Raw genomic sequence first — 19403 nt, 5'->3', positions numbered from 1 at the left:
CTCCATAGAACTGGATTTACCACCTTTTCCTTCATTCCAAATTCAGAATAAATTACAAAACATTTTTATGGCTATAAAAATGTTTTTATTTTTTCACAGCTCAAACACAGAAATACATGATAAGACAGTTCAAAATGATTTAATTCCCTTTTACAGCTTTAAGAAACAGAAACATTTTCAGGTTTTCATGTTGGCGTTTGTTGACAGTTTGAGTGCAAACCTGCACTGAGAGACGAACCAAGAACTGGATAAGACGACAACACAACATGGACTCTCTTTATCGTCGTTAAGGAATGAGCTTTAAAGATTACCTATTCATCTCTAAAAATGTAAATGTTCATTACATTTTTTGCACAAAATCTTTCTAAGATAATGAAATTGTATTTTAGTTTGAGTTGTTTTAGGGGATCATTACTTTAAATCCAAACAAGCTGCTGCTGGCCACGACCCCCAACTCAACGTTTACACTCACTTGAGAAAATGGCTGCAAACAGATGCAAAATTATGTAACTGCACACCTTTGAAAAGCAGACGTAGAGCCTGCTGCACAACCAACAAGAATGCACCAAGTGGTTTCTGGATGATAAATCGACAACAAAACTCGTCTTTTCCAGCAGCCATTGTACAGCGCATACAGCGGTAAAACCAGCTGATCAACTGTACTGGACCTCATCTTGGGTTGCTAGGTAACAGGCGGAATTCTGCTGGAGTTGCTAGGCAACGGATTGAATTCTGCTGGGGTTGCTAGGTGACAGGCAGTACCGGCTAATTTGTGATGTTACATTCAAAACACGTCATTTAACAGACACCAAAAGACAAACTTATTGGCAAAACTGAGTGTTTTAAGCATTTTGGTACCAAATGGAAACCCAAATAGAAGTATGAAGTATAAAAATGTGCAAAAAAGGAATTTTGCATGATGGGTCCAGTAGGCAGCCTGGATCAATGGCGCCTCTGAGGAGATACCTGAGATTAGAAAACCCCTGAATTATTTCTGAATGTTATGCTGCTACTCACCAAACAAGATCAATTACGAAAAAATGTATAGACTAAGATTAAAAACTCCCGGATAGTTTCAGCTTTACCAGGTACAGTGATTTATGAGCAGAAGGCTTCTCTGTGCAAATGATCTGCCAGGAATGTTTTCAACATCTAAAGAAACAAAACAACTATTTTTTTTTCTCATCTTCACGGAGCGGATCAGCTGCACCAGCTGAGATTCAAAGGCTCAGATTTAAACCAACCAATCGAACCGTTGATCACTTCTTCGGCCGGAAGTAGAGCTTCTTGGTGAGCATCGAAGCGAAGCATGGTACCTGTTTTTTGCCAATTGCGTTGCGGTCGTTGGAGTTCCCGACTTCGCGCATCGAGACCTTTCTATTGACCAGCGTGAGCAGCTCCGTGAACTCCAGCGAGCCGCCGTACGTCCGGAGTAACTCACACAGATCCTGGATGTACCACGAGCCGTTGATGGTCTCTCTGTGGGAGTAGAAACCTGAAAACCAAAGCAGCAAACATGAGAGGCCTACTACAGGGTATGGCTATAGAAGCAAATAGAGGACCTGAAAAACCTCCAAATATACCAACAAAGTAAATAGACTTTTGCAGCATAAGATGCGGAAGATCCCAACCCCATCTCCATGCGGGAGAACAACTAGCTGCTCGCCGACAATGACTAGCATTGGTTTTAGCTGTCATGTTGTCAAAATAACGCGCTAAATCTTAAATGTCAGCATGATATATAAAAGACAAAGGGACACAGTGCTTTGCTACTAATTATCAACGACATCTAGATAACGAGGTCAGGAAAAAATAATAGCGACGGAGGAAAGTGGGTCAGTTTTGCTAGCTTGACTTTGACAACCGTAACATGGATTTGATGTAGATTTCTGTGTGTTTCGCTTTAGTGGAACAAAAAATGACGACACATACATGAACTCTGACAGATCATCAGTAGAACAGATGTTTAAATCAACCACCACTGGGGTAGCTAGCTAACATAGATTAGCTAATACATCAGTAGCTAATATACCACATCAATCACGTATTAATAATCACAAAATGGCTGCAAACAGATGCAGCCATCTGCATGTTTTCAAGCCTGAAAACATAAAACTGTAACAGACTGAATGTTCTGATCTTTGTGTTGGAAATATCTGCGTGTTTTTAGGTGTTGAATTATGATACATTTGCCATGTTGTTGTCAGTTACTATGGCAACGGGTCTGTCTGTAGCACACCCAACACAGAAAGTGCTGGTATTAACGGTTTTTCTGCGTTATTTTTCCCTATAGCACACTAAATTAATAATAACTACATCTCCAGGTGTCATGTAGTTAATGTGATTATTGTACCACAGCAGCATGGCTACGGATGGCGAGTAAAATTCGTTTTTCTGCCCTCCAGCGTTGTGCGCATGTGCAAAATTTCCTAATGTAAACAATAACATTCAACAGGTCTGGAAGGAAGCAGCAGTGCTACTTTTGACCTGACCACAGCCTCACTCACCTCTGACCTCATCATCGTCACACCTGACCCCGCCCCTCGGTGCCTCTTGGCTCCGCCCACTTTGTTGGAATTTTCTACATTTGCTTAGGGGGCGGGGCTTATGCTTTCACGGGGGGTTAGCTACACTTTGACTCATCATTTTAGGCAACATTTCTTTTAGTTTATTTTACATTACGTAGCTTGTTTTAAGATCCACTGGCTCATTAAAAGTGTTGTCAATAATTTCTTCCAATAGCACATAAACTACCGTGTCATATATATATATATATATATATATATATATGTTTTTTTATTTTTGTTGGCTCTAGTGGCCTTTATTTGAAAGTAGTTTGACAGGAAAGATGGTAATGAGAGGGGGGAAGACATGCGGCAAATGTCGCCAGGCCGAGAATCAAACCTGCGACCACTGGTATGAGGACTGAGGCCTCAGTACGTGGGTTGTGCTTTGCCCCTGCGCCACTACAGCACCCCCACCTTGTCATATTTTAAAATCTCTTGTCAACTTTGAACATTTCTGAACACAAAAACATGGCGGGCTGCAGTTGGACTGACCTATCGCCTCCATCACCGCCGGAAATAAAACGTTTCCTGATGATAAGGCGGACCGCTCACCTTCAGCAACAGAGTAACACATGATGAAATCGGCGCCAGAAGGGAGGGTCTGGATGGCGCAGGCGTCCACCACCGTCTCATTTGTCATCGCATCGCTGTCCACGACGTCGCAGGGCGTCACGGGAACGTCGTGCTGCTCCCCACGGCACGCCTTCACACATGGAAACATTCACGTTCAGACCTTCTGCTGTTTCCTGAACCCAGAGGCTTCACTGTGGTGTTTCTACCTGCACAATAAAGATCTTGGGTTTTCCCACGAGGCTCCTGCACTTGTTTCCTCTGAACATGGCGGTGATGTCCTGGATGCTGATCTTGCCGTCGTAAGCGTAGACGTGGTCGTTCTCGCCGTGGCTAAGGAAGGCGAGCAGGAAGCAGTCGGCGTCTGAGTGATCGCCTTCAGCAGCTGGAGAAACAAAATGAAGGTTTGATCAGCAGATAAAGGTCATTTAGAGAATACTCCTTCATTTGTCCCACAATGCATTCACACCAGCCCACTTTAGTCCACTTTAATCAAACTCTGGTCCATTTGTCTAGAAAGTCCGGTTCGTTTGGTGTGCCTACAAACCTCGCTCTCTGTTCTGTATGTGAGCGCCAAGTGGACCGGAGACCGGTCCAAAAGCAGGAAGTGGACTACAGCGCAGGGCATGTGGCTAATGCTGCAGTGCCCCCACAGGCCAGGAGGGGAACAGGTTTTTTTAATTTGTTTGGATCTTGGTGCAGTGTGAAATCAAACTGTACCAGCTGAAAATGTAACAAATGTTGCAACTTTGGTGTCCAATCGAATCAAGTCTAACGGACCATCAAGTATGAAAACATCCTTAAAGCTGCAGTAACTTTTATTTTTAAAAATGTGTTAAACTTTTACGACATGGTGACGCTTTTATCAGAAAACATCGCTCTCCTCTGCCTCCTCTCTGATCTGAAGAAAGGCACCACATCCAAACAAAAACAACCAATCACAGCCAAGAGGAAGGGCTTAGCGCTGTTGATCAACACTGTGAATGTGCTGCTAAAAGTAACAATGGTAGAGAAACAACTTACCGTTACAGGAAAATTGCTTGGGGGCTAAGCTGACTAGCATTAGCATTCATGACAGGCTATGCTAGCTGAAGCGTAGCAGAGAGCTAGTGGGCTGGAGGAGGACCCGCCTCCTGGTTCTGATTGGTTGTTTCCAGTTAGAACTGAGAGAACTGGAGAAGGCAGGAGCTCGATTTTTATCATTTTTTAATAAAAGTTACTGCAGCTTTGAAGACTTTTACATTTAAAACAAGGAAATAAACTAATTACTCTGATAGGCGGGGAGTTCCAGTACCTTCATGGATTTTTTCCAGGACTTCCACCAGTTTGTAGTCATTATAACTCCTGACATCAAAGTTCAGCTCCAGCAGCCTGGAGAGACAGAATGAGCTCAGATAAAGCTGCTGCGCTGAGCGGCCGGTTCTTCCTGCTCCAGGAAGACAAACCTCCTCTCCAAGTTGTGGCGGTCGGCGTTCGTCCCGCTTCTGGAGTTCAGGCCCAGGCGCCAGAAGAAACGCTCCTGGTTGAAGATGAGAGCGACGCCACGACGCTTTCTGGTCATCGTGTATTCCTCCGCAGGATTCAAACCGACGGGGCTGCTTCACAGAGAAACATCAGCACATGAGTAGGGCCGCAGCGATTAATTGGATTGATTTAGATGATTATGGAAATAATCGTCAACTAATATAGCAATCAATTAATCATGAACTGGAGAATGCAGACAGTAATTAAGCCAAAACTGTGCAAAAATATGTAGCTTTTGCCTTATTAAAAGAAGAAATAAAAGTCAAGATCATGAGAATAAAGTTGTACTGAAATAATGAGAATAAAGTCGTACAAACATAAGCACATGATGATGAAGTTGCAATATTATCACATTCTCGTAATACTACAAATTCCATCCATCCATCCATTTTCTTCCGCTTATCCGGGGTCGGGTTGCGGGGGCAGCAGCTTCAGAAGGGAGGCCCAGACTTCCCTCTCCCCAGCCACTTCTTCCAGCTCCTCCGGGGGAATCCCAAGGCGTTCCCAGGCCAGCCGAGAGACGTAATCCCTCCAGCGTGTCCTGGGTCTTCCCCGAGGCCTCCTCCCGGTGGGACGTGCCCGGAACACCTCACCAGGGAGGCGTCCAGGAGGCATCCTGACCAGATGCCCGAGCCTCAACTGGCTCCTCTCGACGTGGAGGAGCAGCGGCTCTACTCTGAGTCCCTCCCGGATGACCGAGCTTCTCTCTCTAAGGGAGAGCCCAGCCACCCTGCGGAGGAAACTCATTTCGGCCGCTTGTATCCGTGATCTCGTTCTTTCGGTCATGACCCCAAAGCTCATGACCATAGATGAGGGTGGGAACGTAGATCGACCGGTAAATCGAGAGCTTCGCTTTTTGGCTCAGCTCTCTCTTCACCACGACGGACCGGTACACCGGTACAAATTTATTCTCGTAATTAAATATTATTATCATTTCATTTATTATTTTCTTAATGTGGCTCTAATACTGCATACACAGAACTTTTCTAGAGGCGGTTTTAGTTTTACCCGGTTAAAACGATGAAAACCTCTGAAGCTACTCGATCATTAATCACTTAATCAGAATAACTGATCAGCCTTTCACTGTGTTCATGCTGAGTTCAGCAGAAAGACCTGAAGTTTCCACATGCTGAACTATTTGCTTGTATTTTTATGCATTTCTAGTGTTGCGTAAAATAAGCTTAAGTGGTTAAAAGAAAAATCATCCAGTTCCTTTAAATCTGATTAATTTATTCAATAGAATAAATTGATTGCTAAAATAATCATTAATTGCATTTTGTTAATCTGCAGCTGACAGAAACAAAATAAAAAGTGATTACCTTCTGGAGAAACCATCCGTCTCTGCTAAGTTCCCTGCAGTTGCTGCAGAATGAAAAGACATTTCCAAATCATTAACACTCCAAATGCAAAATAAAAAAGAGAAAGAAAAGTCGACACGCCTCGACTCCAGTCACACCCTGCTGGCTGGCCGGCCTCCCAGTCTGCAGATCCGCAGCGAGGCGGTGAGGCTTTGATCCGTCTCTGGGAGTATTCAGCTCATTATACATGAAAGAAACTAAATAATGAAATGATGCAGGAGTCCTTTTGGCCAAAAATACTCCAAAATGTCTAGATTATTACTCTTTCCTCCAGTGGTTCCCGTTTCTACGAGCTCGGCTGCTTGGCTCAATCACAAACACCCGACTTTATAATCTCAGAGGGTTTTTCATGTGACTTTCCGTCTTAATAATGTCAGAGAATGATAGTTTTAAAATCATAACTTTGGGCCTTTAATCTGGGAAAATAGGTCTGTTTTTCTTACAAATGTAAGAGAGCATCCAAGTTGTAAATATGACAATTGTTCTAGAAATTTGTGAGTTTTTGGTGAAAAACTGTTTTTCTTTTTGTCTACAGTGGCCCAAACACTCTGCCAATATAACAACTTTACTATTATTATTATCAGCAAACAGTCCTGACTTTATTGGTTTAGGAAGAAACATTCTTTTTAATCTTATCATTTATTATACCAATAGTTGCGATTGATTCTATTCATATCTTTTATTATTTAGTTTCTCTTTTACTGTTCTTCTTTTCCTCTTTCGGTAACTTGAAATGCGCCTCCAATTATTATTATTATTATTATTATTATTATTATTATTAAGTTTCCAGTGAATCTTCAAATCAAAGCTTAAGTGTCTTCAGTCAGAGGCTTCTTCAGATCTGCTGTAATACAGACTGCTACAGGAGATCCTTCCTGCCTACAGCCATCAGTATCTACAACTTGGATTATATTAGTTACAACATTTAATTTCCCTGAGGATAAATAAAGTATTTTTGAATTAAATCAATCAATTATTGATTGTTGAATGAATTATTTCAACCCTATGGGAAAATAATTGTTTAATAATCAGATAATAACTTTACTTTTTCCCTTCACAATCTCACCTGCAAGTCGAATCCCATGAGGATTAAAACCAGGTTTAATCCAGAAAATGTCGCTGGGATGCAGAAATGATGACGGAAACTTTCAACTTCAACTAAATCAGCAGTTTGCAGCAACTCAAGACATTTAGTCACTGATCGCAATAAAGGTTTAGTTTATTTCTTACACTTAAATGTTTCACATAAGTCCCATTTTTGAGGAAGGAGTTCAGTTCTATACCCAGAATTACTCAGTAGCTGCGTTTTCACATGCATGCATGTTTTTGCACGTCCCCTGCTGCAGGCGGTGACTACATCTGAACATTTATTACAGCTAAACATTCAAGTGCTTTCCACCTCTATCCTGCAAAGATGTTTGGTTTTCCCTGTGTTGTAATGAACAGAGGTACTTCCGCCACAGAGTCCTCACTTAATCAGGATTTACTGGACGAGCATTTTAGTTTTAGTGAGTTAAAGATGACTGTGATCTGCACGGCTGCACAGATTTAGCTCAAAGTGAGAAAAAGTCAAAACAGATCCTGCTTTAATAAATAGGTGCAGTTTTCTGCAGGATATGTGTTGTCAGTATGTTAAAATATCCAATTAGTTTGGTCATAAATGATTTCAGCACAATAAAAACTCTTCTGAAAGTCTGATAAAATACTTTATAATCTGTGAAATTCACTAATATGTCATTGTCTTTATTAAGTCATAAAAAGCCAGCCAAGTTTAATAAAAGTGATTTGATGTGATATTTTAGTTTTGCTTTTATTTTTAAAGATCATTCATGTAGTGGTTGCTCACCCAAGCTGTCTGTGGCTGTGGACACACTTCCTGGTGAGACGGGAAAAACAAATCTCATAAAAATGTTTTACATTCCTAAACCTGTTCAACACACACTGAGAAAGAAAAACAAACATTTAAAACTTTTTTTAAAATGCGGCAAAAACTAGCCATTTCTGTGACTGACTGGTGTTTTACAACATGCTGAGATGAACTGAAACATGAAACCAAACAGTAAACATCTGGGAACCCATTTTAAGCGCAAATGTAACGTAGTTCAGTTGTTTTTATGACTTTAAATGTTACCAAAAAGTTTAGTTTTTTTAGATAGTTTCAGATTTAAGACATAAAGATGTAATAAAGTTGTTTTTTTACCTGCATTGTCACCTGACATGTTGACTTTTCGTCTTGGCTCGAGTGGAAGATTAAAAGCCGCTTCCTCAAACATCCAGCAAAACTAGTTTACACTTAGTCCCGCCCCCGCGATGTGATTGGCTGTAAATTGAAACCGGAGAGAACGATTGGTTATCTCCAATTAAAAACGGACAGATTTACGGAAGCGACTGGCGCAGTCGAACAAGGCTTTTTAAGGACCTTATAAATCTATCAGCGACACTGTTGCTTTAAAATATCATCAGTTTACCCTACATATCCATTCAGTTAAAGCAGGGGTGTACAAAGCGGGGTTCAGGGACCAAATTGTGGTACTTTAACTGATTTTGTGAGGCCAAGAATGCAATATATTTGGCCAGCAACACAGCATGTTCATCCATCCATCCATTTTCTTGCACCCTTGTCCCTTAATGGGGTCGGGAGGTGCTGGTGCCTCTCCAGCTAACGTTTCGGGCGAGAGGCGGGGTCACCTGGACAGGTCGCCAGTCTGTCGCAGGGCAACACAGAGACACACAACCATGCACACACACACTCACACCTAGGGGCAATTTGGAGAGGCCAGTTAACCTGACAGTCATGTTTTTGGACTGTGGGAGGAAACCGGAGTACCTGGAGAAAACCCACCATGCACAGGGAGAACATGGAGACTCCATGCAGAAAGACCGGGAATCGAACCCAGAACCTTCTTGCTGCAAGGCGCCACTGTGCAGCCCTAACACAGCATGTTGTTTTCTTCTATTTGAAAATTTAATATACAAAATATTTGAAGTTTTTATATTTTAATAGTCATGGCTTTTGCTTTCCTTTTCATTTTATTTACCCAGAGGTGAGACAGGGTCGTTGTTTTTCTGTTTTCCACGGAAGGATAATCAAAAAAGAATGAAACACACAAACAGGACAATATTTAGTTATTTAATGTTAAGTGAGCCTTTGGCTAATTTCTATATGTTTTTCCTGATTAATCTTTGATTTTCTGCTCATTTGCTATCGTTTTGTTCAAAATCAAGAAAGAAAATCTGAAAAAGTATCTTTGATTTAAATGTCTCACTCTGCCACCCACATATCAGTGTTTCTAATTAATTTGAGTATTGATCCCATGGTAAATTCACAGGGATTACAACAACGTCGCAACATGCGAGAATAATCTAGAATAAAAACGACACCGTTTGTTACGAGACGTTGCAGAACGTTGACGTGTGCTTTATTGCTGACCTTTGAACCCTGTAAAAACCTTTTTACCGTCTGTTAAAATGTAGTGTCCAGTCAAAACATGAATGAAACCAGTTTCAATTTCACCACAGAAACCTCTGGATTTACAACAATATATATATATAAATAGTGGATCGCAAAGGGACAAATATTAGCTACCACCTACAAGAAACTATTTTTTATTTTACATTCACTTTGCATTGCAGTGTTTAGTTTTAGCCAAAGAGGCTACATCCCTGAGAAAAATCTACACATTTTCAGAAAAGTTTATTTATCCGGCATCCGGATTTCAGAGTCTGTGTCGTTCTGCAGAGGCGTCAGAGCTCCTTCTTCACCTCGTACTGGCACACGCAGGCCTCCCGCTGGCTGTCCAGGTACGGCTTGCAGCCCAGGTGCATGACGGCGTCGAAGAGGAGCTTGACTGCAGACTCACACGCTGCAGAAACACAAGCAGAACGATCAGCAGAAAATTCAGGAGAAGTGTATTAAATACTTTAATACTTCCGTGAATAGTTTGAAAATATTTTTTAACAACAAAAAAAAAAAACATCTGGCTGTTATATCTGAATTTCAGCTCATAAGAACCTGATGACATTTAAAATAAAGTTTTGGCTCCATCTAGTGGCCACAATCAATATTGCAAGAGTTGAAACCTGCAGCTTTCAGTGCAGGTTAGTTCAAACAAATAATTTTCAATTATTTGTTTGAAAATAACACATTTTCAAACAAGAAATAGTTTGAAAATGTATTATAAAGTTTCTACAAATGTTATTATAGCTACACAGTGGAATAAAATAAATAAATAGTTGTGTTTGAGTCACTCCTGCTATTAAGTTAAAGTGACTTGATTTATGTTAGGAATACATTTACAGCAAAAATATAAAAAAAAAATAATAAAAAGTCCATATTTTTTTCACATGATCACTAGAAAAAACTGGATTATCTGAAATTTAAGAAAAAAATGTATTAGAATTAAAAAAAGATGGGATTTAAAAAAAGACAAAAACAAGCCCCTTAATTGTGATATAAACTAAAAATTCAACATGAGCAGAAATGTAAATTACAAAAACAAATGCTTTTTTTTTACATATTTGTTGAAACAATCACCATATCATAAAACAAGTTATGAAACAAATAATCTGTGAAAAATAATCCATCTCCTCTGCCTTCTCTCAGTGCTAACTAGAAACAAATCAGAGCCAGGAGGCGGGTCTTAGCGCTGACAATCATCCATAGCAGATCCTGTTAGCACTGACAGCTCAGAAATACTTTTCCTGAACTGTAAATTGTTTCTTCGCCAGTAGCACATTTTGCAGTAAGTACTTGAGGGTGATTGACAGCGATAAGACCCGCCTCACGGCTCTGATTTGCTTGGAGGGAGCGGTGCATGTCTTCAGACAGCAACAGCTCGAGGAACAGGTGGAAGAGATCAATGTTTTCACAGAATGTCTGTATCATCGCCCGTCACAAGATGGTCACCGTTTTAACAAATATGTAAAAACAAAAACAAACACATTTTTATAAAAGTTACAAACTAGAACTTTAAGTTTTCTGATGGTGGCAGGAGGCGACCTCCAGGCCGACCTCTTACCCTGGACTGTCTGGGCCAATCCCAGAGTCCTTTGCACGTTCCTGCAGATGGTCTCCAGGCAGTCCTGGAACTGGTCGTCGCAGTCGTGCTTCAGGCGGCCGCAGCTGTCGTAGCAGCGGTCGTGCTGGTTGCAGCATTTGGTCATGGACGGGATTCCCAGGTCGAACTGGGAACGACAGCACAGTCACTGGGTTTGCTGGACTCACAGGAAAACTAAGCGTATTTGAAGCAGATTACATGAAATCCAAAAAGCGGGGAGCCGCATCCGTTGGGTGGGGGGTGTCTGTATCCGGGACGAGGCGTCGGCTTGAATCCTGACACACAGAAGGAGAAAAGCTGCTGCGTTGAAATGAGACACTGGAATAAATTCACTTTTCAATATTTGACTGACTTATTGACAATTTGTTCAAATAGTAATCACTGTCTTTAAGATGCCATGGTAAAGAATAATGTGGATTTTTTTTGTTCCCTTGTCCTGACTGACACGTTTGATCTACAAAATTATTTTGCCGTTTTGTCTTTAACCCCGAGGTGTCCAGACTTTTATTGGCAAGTTGAAATTATTCACAGATTTGCATAATCTTTCCCCAATTAAAACTGCTAAATAATTTTATTATTTTTATGTACATTTTCAAAAATCAGACATGCAATATTTTAAGGCAAAGTAGAAAAGTTAAAATTATTTTAGATCCAAAAAATACAGCATTGTAAAACGGCCATTATGGTTGGAAGAAAAAAAGGATGCATTTCCAACAAAAAAAATTTTGAGATTAGTCTCAAAACATTTCTAGAAAAATAAGAAATATCTGAGTTTCAAAAATAGAAGATCATCATTTTTTTCTAGCAAATTTCGACTTTTGAAATTTAGAGATGTCCTTGTTTTTTCTAGAACATTTCTGGGATTAATCTAAAAATTTCTGAGTTTTTTTTCTCACCAATTTTTGTCTTTTGATGCTCAGAAATTTCCATGCGTTTTCTACAAAATGTCTGAGATTAATATCAAAATTTATGAATTTTCTGGCAAAAATGTACACTTTTTTTCTTTTTACAATGGCTTTAAATCATAATCGTAGAAAAAAAACCGTCTCAGATAAAAAAATACCAGGTTCACACAAAATGACTCCAAGGGTCGCAAATGGCCCCCGGACCAGGCTTTGGACACCCCTGGCTTTAGCCAACGGAAAATCCGGGTTTCAGCTCACTGATAATTTTATGTTTTTTTTTAAACTCTTACACAAAAGCAGTCGTAACTGGTTTAAAACTGGCATAAAACCAAATAAAAATGGCCGTAAAGTCCTCAAACTCACCGTCGCTGCATCTGTACCGACAGAGTCCGTCATCTCCGCCGAACAGGTCCAGCGCTGCGTTCAGGTACGTGTCGATCTTGTGAATCCCGTTTCGGATGGTTCTCAGAGTCATCCTCCAGTCCGGGGTCTCCGGTTCTTTCTCACAGGCAGAAACATCTGGGAAAAGTCCGCAGCAGCAGAGCAGACCGAGCAGCAGAACCGGGACGGACAGAACCGCACCTGGACCCATCATGACAGCTGAAGTTCTGCCTGACCTCCCGCTCCGACTGTCATGTCACGGTTCAGCTCCGGTCTGACATGTTTTAGCTAAAAACATACCAGCGATCAGACATTTATCAGTTGTGACATTACTTCCGGGTATCCAGTGTCACGTGATCCTGGACAAACAATGTCGTCACTTTGGGAATCGTCACAGATCAGTTTCCGTCTTGCATCAGAGTAACGGTGTTTAAAAGCGGTTATTTGTTGATGGTTGTTATTCACTAACTACATTACCCAAAGTTCACAGCGGCGCAAAAAATCCCGACGCTTGACGATCAAAGTATGGAAGATGATTAGGGATTTATATCTCAGAATTCCGAGGAAAAGAAGTCGGAATTCTGAAATTAAAGACAGAAATTAAAAAAAAAAAAAAATCAGAATTCTGAAATAAATCAAAATTTAAATTTTTAACATGTCAAAATGCTGAGATTAAAGTCATTAGTCTATAAAAAACCTGAGTTCTGAAATTAGTCAGAACTCTAAAGACAATTAGAAGAAAATTAGAAGAAAAACTCAGAGTTCTGAGAGAAAATATGCTGGAATTCTGAAATTAGAATTCATTATAAAAAGTCAAAATCTTCAGATTAAAGCAAGAAATTTGAGAAAAGTTATTCTAAGAAAAAAATGACTTTCCATCCATCCCACAGCTCTAATCCTCTTCCATATTAGACACATAACATAATGCTAAATATAAGGAAAAGAATGTTAACATTAAAATGTAGGTTTATAGCTTTAATATATTTAATCAAAATATTTTCTCAGCTTCCTCAGCCTGCAAAATGTAAAATATTTCAGGTAAAATATTGTTTCTGTGTAAAAAGTGTGCTACAGCACCCCCTGCTGGACGGATGTCACATTGAAAATAAATTCAGACTCCTGTTTTAGCTTTAGAGAAAAACATCAGAAATTCGACTTTAATCCCGATGACAAACATAGCTTTATAAAAATGCTTCTTCGTATCCTTATTACCCTCGAGGAATCCAGTCATTGGAAAATCCACACAGATATAGAAGCAGAGAAACACTTTAAACCCAGACTACAGTACCAGTTTGACTTTATTTAAATGATCAGGCCAGCACTCAAGAGAAAATTTGTTTCTTCTAGAGTTACTTAAATAAGTCCCAAAACTTTTAAACATTCAAAAATGAAAGTGTACAACCATTAATGGATGAAGGTGTTGATGTGCGCCGATTCCCACTTTCAGCCAGAATTCAATTTTGCAGAAGAAAATCAAAAAAATCTAATTTTCTCCACACAAAAAAAAAAAAAAATTAATAAATAAAACATCTGTTGCTCCTTCACGATATGGATGCCAGTGAAGAACGTCTCAAAAACGATGCAGAAATCTCACCGTTAAATCTACAGCCAGGCGTTCGGGTTCTTCTGGCTCAATAAAAATAAGTCTGGAGTGTCGGTCAGTGTGCAGACCGGATGGTTACGATGCAACAAGGCGATTCCTGGGATCAGGCTGGAATGAGGAGGAAGAGCCGTTCGCAAAGAGTAAGACGCTTTTTAACCTTAAATAATTTAATAATCTTTTGCTCCTACCGTAAAGCCTCTCTGTTTTAAAAAAAACAAACGTATACATCTATTCATATATTCACATTTTCTACAATCTCATCCGCCTCGGAACAGGTTGTTTAGTCTGTCCAGCTCCTTGCAGTTCTCCATCGTCATAAGCTCTGCCTTCTTCCGCATGCGGTCATCTCTGTAGACCTTCGCCGCGTAAAGCAGGTCCGTTTCTGCACGAGAAAACAGCGTTAAGACGGCGAGAACGAAGGAGACGTCAAAGGACAAAGTGCCGGTTACTGACTCGTCTGTCTCTCCTTCCAGCAGGTGTTCCTGACGTTCGTCACGTAGTCGTCTTCTACGCTTTTCTCTATTTGCTGCAGAGCCGAGCCTTTAAAGTCCGATTTGAAATCCCGGGTGACGTAGTAATCGACACGCAGGTTGTCCGTCTGCCTCTTCACGGTCTGACCCGTCGACCTGGAACAAGATGGAGGACAACACAAAAATACTTGGGTTTCATTTATAAAACTCCATGAATTAAAACACTGCGATATGTTTAGATGTTTGTACAAAGCAGATTTTTTTAACCAGACAATAGATGCAAATCTGTCGGCGAGTCGATTCCGACTTTCAGGGTCACGACTGAATTCAGAAACTATTTTTAATTCAGAAACCAATTTTTCTATTGAAGCGGTTTGGAGATTTTGTTTAAATTATGCAAATGATGATAATAAGATGATGTAGACAAATCTAACATTTACTTTAAACAATTTTAAAGGTTTCACATTGTATCAAATTCCATCAGTTTTTATAATAACAATGAAACTACTAGAAATAATAAAAATAATATAATTACTATATTTAAATATACTATAATGTCTATAATTTTCAAAATAAGTTTTATTTATTTTAGAAATATACGAAATAACTGTATTTCGTATATTTGTTACACTGAAAATTACATTTTAGTGGAACGTACAAAATAAATTATTTCATAAATAAATATACAAAATATTTGAAATAAAAAATACACAGAATGATTATTTCAACTCAACTTTGTGTCGAATTGAAACAAACGACAATATTATTATCGCAGAGACTCTGGGACAGTTTATTGTCCAGCCAAATTAGTTTTCACGACGGAGTATTTGTGTTTCACTTCTCATCATTTCTCATCTCGTTAGCGACAGAAAACATCGTAATGAAACTAAATCCATGCGGCTCCAGCTTCTGTCCCAGCTCAGTTCCTGTTTATTACAGCCATGCAGCATCTGATGAACTGGTTCGCTCCCAGTAGACAGAAACATTCCCAGGTTCTTTTCTGTGACATTTTAAAAGTTGGATTAGAAACCCAGCAGCGTGCAGACGTACGGTCTGGAGTAGAGGCTGTACGGCGGAGGGGAAACCATCATCTGGCTCAGAATCGACACTAAAATCAGAACCACGATGGGCATCAGCTGGATGAACATGGAGAAGCCGCCCTGCAGGGAAACAGAGACAACATCTGTAAGATGGAGGCCATCCTGAGACAGAAACCAATCTGAAATGAGTCGGCGTACGTCTCCTCGCTCCTCGGTCCTCTCCTGGCGGGAGTCGTTGTGATGGCTGTAGCTCGTCCTGCCGTTGGTGAACGTGTGGGCGCTGGCTGCAGACACAACGTCACAGCTGGGGTCAGAAACCGGCCGCCATGTTGTCCAGACAACAGCGGCTCTCTACGTTAGCATAAAATATCCAACAACCATCCTGACAGAAATCATGAGGGAAACAAAAGATTTGATTCTAGATTGGTAATAATCAGGGAAGCACCGATATGGAAATCTGGGTTGATGCAAAATCTGATGTTAAAGAGGCAGAATTATGCGTTTAACCATTTTATAACACAATGAAGTTACTGTTATTAAAGTCATATATCAAATAGGACTTAAAAAACTTTACTTTGTAATTACCACATTTATTTTTGACAACTTGGAATCAGAAGATTACTGAAATAATAGATAAATGTTGATGAATTATTATTATCTTACACTTTTTATAGTGGAGCAGGGGATAAAAGCTTATAGGATGGTTCAGTAAAGGGAACACTGCAGGATGAACAACAAAGGTTGTTCAGAATTATGTTTAAAATTCAGTTTGTAGCATTAATTTTATGTTCTAAAAATGGACTTTTGAGCTGGTAGGACTGTGCAACAAGAGATATTTGTGGCATTTATCTGTATTAGAAACACTATAATCATTAAAAACAAACCCTGGTTGCTTAAATTTTCACTCAGTTTCAAAGTCTTGTTTGAACAGAAGCAGCATCGATAAAATAATCAACACACTAAGATAGAAAAGACCGTTTCATTCCTTAAACGCCCAGTGGATCTAATTAGCATCAAACCTAAATTAAAATTAATGGTAGGTGCAATGTTCAATTGAATGTCCAATAAAAAAAAACAAGTAGATTGTTTTTGTAAAACTGTATATAAATTCAGGCATCAAGAGGTTAATTTTAGCGAGTTGTGTTTCCGTAGCAACGATGAGTCCAGTTCATGGACTGTTCTCTTACAGGACGGGAAGCTGCCGCCGAAGAACATGTTGAAGAGGTCTTCAGGCGTGATGTCGGCTTCGAAGCCGCGGTGGAAGTCGAAGCCGCCGCCGTGGGATTGGCTCGGGCTGCTGGGCTCCTCCCCGCCCGTCACGTCGTACTGCCGCCGCTTCGCCGGATTGCTCAGAACCGCATACGCATTCCCGATCTCTGAAGGGAGGAAAGGAACGTATATCCAGCTGGTTAGAGGTTCTGACACTACCTGGTCACCAGGAAGAAAACAAATAACAGATTTATTCTTCTATCAGTTGTGAAACAAAGATCAGGTGTTCAGTTTATCCTTCCACTTAACTTTCCGTATGGCTAAAGCTCAACAGTTGTCCCTATGATAACATTTCTATGTTAAAAGTAACGTTTTATTGAGCTGATGTAACATTGCAGTTTTCTCAGGATCAAAATTTTGGGTTTTTATTTCCTCCAAGTCATAATGACAGAAATGAACAAAAATAAACCCGTAAAATGCGTTTATAAATCTATATCTTTTAAGTTTCACTTTACAGTTTTATTACGAATCCATTTATCAGTGAAATGTTGAATTAAAAATGCATCATTTTGCTCCAATTTTCCAACTAAGCGTTATAACAATGTGTATTAAAGTAGACAAAAGCTGATCTGCATGCAGAAAACAAATGAAACAGAGAGAGTTACTTTTAAAGGCCTCCGTTGCTCCTGGTGCGTGGTTTTTGTCTGGGTGGAACTTGAGAGCGAGCTTCCTGTACGCCTTCTTCAGGTCGTCGTCTCCGGCTTCTTTGTTCACACCCAGAACTTCGTAATAATCCTTACAACGCTTTATTCTGCAGGACAGAAACATGGAGAAAGAGCCAAATGTTTAAAACTCTCTGATCATCTGCAGAACTCGGGTGTTTCTCTGCAAAGATCGGTTATTTTCTGAAAACAGGTTCATGTGCTGCAGCAGAGAACAGCTGGTGGTCGTCAGAAAGACGGATACGAAACAGAAAAACAACAAGCTACACCAGCAGTGTCTTTACTCTGGATTTATTACGACTTTGTTCACATAATTACTTTATTTTTGTACTATTTTGACTTTGCCGTATGACTTTATTCTCACATTATTCCGATTTTATCCTGGCATTACAACAAATTCATTCTCGCAATATTATGACTTCATTGTAATGTCTGGTTTCATATTATTTTAACTTTATTTTCATATTATTTTAAGTCTATATTTATATATTTGGAATTTATTTTCATATTAAGTTGTCCTCTAAATAATCTCGACTCATCTTGATGATGTTGAAGACTCAGGAGAAGGTTAAAGTTCAGGATCGGCCGCACTAGCGGAACAAGTCTGCGTCGGGCCGGTGGGCGGGGCCAATGACCGGGGCCAATGACCGGGCCCCTCACGTGTATCGCCTGCGCTGCTGGAAACTGTGAGCGGTGGGGGGATGGTGGGGAGCGAACAGGCGAGGGCGCACTTTCTCCGTCTAACATCAGACATTAAAGCGTCTTGAAACCATTCCTCCCTCCCTGACACCTCCAGGCCCGGGCCCCCATCCGGCCCGGGGGCAGGCGTCCCCCCAGACCCCCCCTATAGCTCCGCGCCTGATCGGCCGTTCTGTGTTTCCACCAGACGTCTGTGGATAATCTCATTTTTTCCAGATGGAGCGTTTGAGTTTTATAAAACCAGGATCTGGGTAAATGATGGATCCTGAAACTGAATCAGAAGATGCTTCAGCAGCTTTTTGTTCTGATTTTATTCTGAAAACAGATTTATTAAACTTTACAGAATAAATGTCGGATTATATAATGAAACGGGGTGTAAATCATCCATCACTGTTTTTTTAATGTTCCTTTCAGTCGCCTGGTTTCCACCGTTGGCGCCTCTCAGCGCCGCCTCACGGGAAGAGTCAAAGATAAACTGGTTCCCATGGCAACCGCTACACACACACTCACACCACTCAGGCGGGGTTCAAGGTTCATATTAAAAGCGTTTCTGCGCTGATCCTCCAGTCTCACCTGCGGACCCCCTCCCCCTGCTCTTCCGTGAAGCTTTTGGAGTCGCCTCCCGCCGGTTCCTGACTCCGTCCTCCCGCCTGCGACGTTTCCGAGTCATCTTTGGGCCGCCGGCGAAACGCGCCGTTACCCGCCGAGCTCCCATTCATCGTTAACGCGTCCAACAGAGCTGGAGAAAACCAGAAACAGGAAGAATACGGGTGAAATAAAATAAAACGGAGCATCCAGTGAGGCGCAGAGCTTCAAAATGATCAATGGAAGAGTTAAAACTGGACATAACTTTTTCACACAGGAACACGTTGGGTTTTTTCTCCTTTAATAATAAACACTTTCATTTAAACAAATATGCAAAAATAAGATAAAACACGAAAACAGGAAGGGTGTAAATACTTTTTATCCCACCGAGTTGCAGAAACAGCAAAATGTTTTTCTCAAGTTTTCAATCAATCACATCAGTTTCTGTTTTACTGGAATGTTTTATTACAATAAAGAGGAACTGGTAAATAAAATAAAGTGAAACAAATCATCAAGTCTGGGGCAATGCAACAAAATGGATGGATGGATGCATTAAAATAGTTTTTTTCTTTAATTCCTCCTGGAAATGGAAACATTCAAACTTTCTTTTTGTTCTTCTCTTATCTAAACATGTAAAATCTTCCAGTCTGTCTATGCAGGATAAACGACAGCATAGCAACATGTTACAGTAACAGATTATTAGCAACATGTTA

At 40.3% G+C, this 19403-nt stretch overlaps 3 protein-coding genes across 3 annotated transcripts in view; all 3 read right to left on the bottom strand.

Annotated features, from left to right (window-relative positions):
* Window positions 1-133: 133 nt before the first annotated feature.
* LOC103472834 (caspase-6) lies at window positions 134-8321 on the bottom strand. Its single transcript, XM_008422676.2, has 8 exons — window positions 8220-8321; window positions 7866-7895; window positions 5981-6023; window positions 4583-4735; window positions 4432-4508; window positions 3347-3522; window positions 3120-3270; window positions 134-1495 (listed from the first exon to the last, which is right to left on the bottom strand). Exons 1-8 carry the CDS (start codon window positions 8290-8292, stop codon window positions 1260-1262), a joined length of 939 nt encoding a protein of 312 aa, XP_008420898.1. The 5' UTR covers window positions 8293-8321; the 3' UTR covers window positions 134-1259.
* A 1100-nt stretch (window positions 8322-9421) lies between these two features.
* On the bottom strand, window positions 9422-12851 carry pla2g12a (phospholipase A2, group XIIA). The gene is made up of 4 exons (XM_008422696.2): window positions 12345-12851; window positions 11275-11351; window positions 11038-11203; window positions 9422-9882 (listed from the first exon to the last, which is right to left on the bottom strand). Exons 1-4 carry the CDS (start codon window positions 12574-12576, stop codon window positions 9764-9766), a joined length of 594 nt encoding a protein of 197 aa, XP_008420918.1. The 5' UTR covers window positions 12577-12851; the 3' UTR covers window positions 9422-9763.
* A 791-nt stretch (window positions 12852-13642) lies between these two features.
* The window catches only part of dnajb14 (DnaJ heat shock protein family (Hsp40) member B14), a 7570-nt gene continuing 1809 nt past the window's right edge, over window positions 13643-19403 (bottom strand). The window contains exons 2-8 of the mRNA XM_008422726.2: window positions 18679-18844; window positions 17350-17495; window positions 16663-16851; window positions 15674-15759; window positions 15486-15595; window positions 14419-14591; window positions 13643-14347 (exon numbers count right to left, since the gene is read on the bottom strand). Coding sequence (XP_008420948.1) covers window positions 14223-14347; window positions 14419-14591; window positions 15486-15595; window positions 15674-15759; window positions 16663-16851; window positions 17350-17495; window positions 18679-18844 — 995 coding nt within the window. The 3' untranslated portion in view covers window positions 13643-14222. The remainder of the gene's footprint in view (window positions 14348-14418; window positions 14592-15485; window positions 15596-15673; window positions 15760-16662; window positions 16852-17349; window positions 17496-18678; window positions 18845-19403) is intronic.

Source organism: Poecilia reticulata, linkage group LG1 (assembly GCF_000633615.1).
Source record: "Poecilia reticulata strain Guanapo linkage group LG1, Guppy_female_1.0+MT, whole genome shotgun sequence".
In the NCBI taxonomy this organism is placed as follows: Eukaryota; Metazoa; Chordata; class Actinopteri; order Cyprinodontiformes; family Poeciliidae; genus Poecilia; species Poecilia reticulata.
Note: the sequence above shows the minus strand (reverse complement) of the source record. Positions and strands in the feature narration are given on the sequence as shown.

Bases quoted from the DNA above. Each gene is read 5' to 3' on its own strand.
- LOC103472834 (XM_008422676.2), bottom strand. From the start codon at position 8,292: ATGTTTGAGGAAGCGGCTTTTAATCTTCCACTCGAGCCAAGACGAAAA. The intron at 4,736-5,980 runs GTAATCACTTTT...TTCTCTGTGAAG, and splicing joins ACGGATGGTTTCTCCAGAAG to CAGCCCCGTCGGTTTGAATC. The intron at 3,523-4,431 runs GTACTGGAACTC...TTGTTTCTCCAG, and splicing joins CCTGGAAAAAATCCATGAAG to CTGCTGAAGGCGATCACTCA.
- pla2g12a (XM_008422696.2), bottom strand. From the start codon at position 12,576: ATGATGGGTCCAGGTGCGGTTCTGTCCGTCCCGGTTCTGCTGCTCGGT. The intron at 11,352-12,344 runs GTGAGTTTGAGG...TCTGTGTGTCAG, and splicing joins TCGGTACAGATGCAGCGACG to GATTCAAGCCGACGCCTCGT. The intron at 9,883-11,037 runs GTAAGAGGTCGG...GTGTTTCTGCAG, and splicing joins ATTGGCCCAGACAGTCCAGG to CGTGTGAGTCTGCAGTCAAG.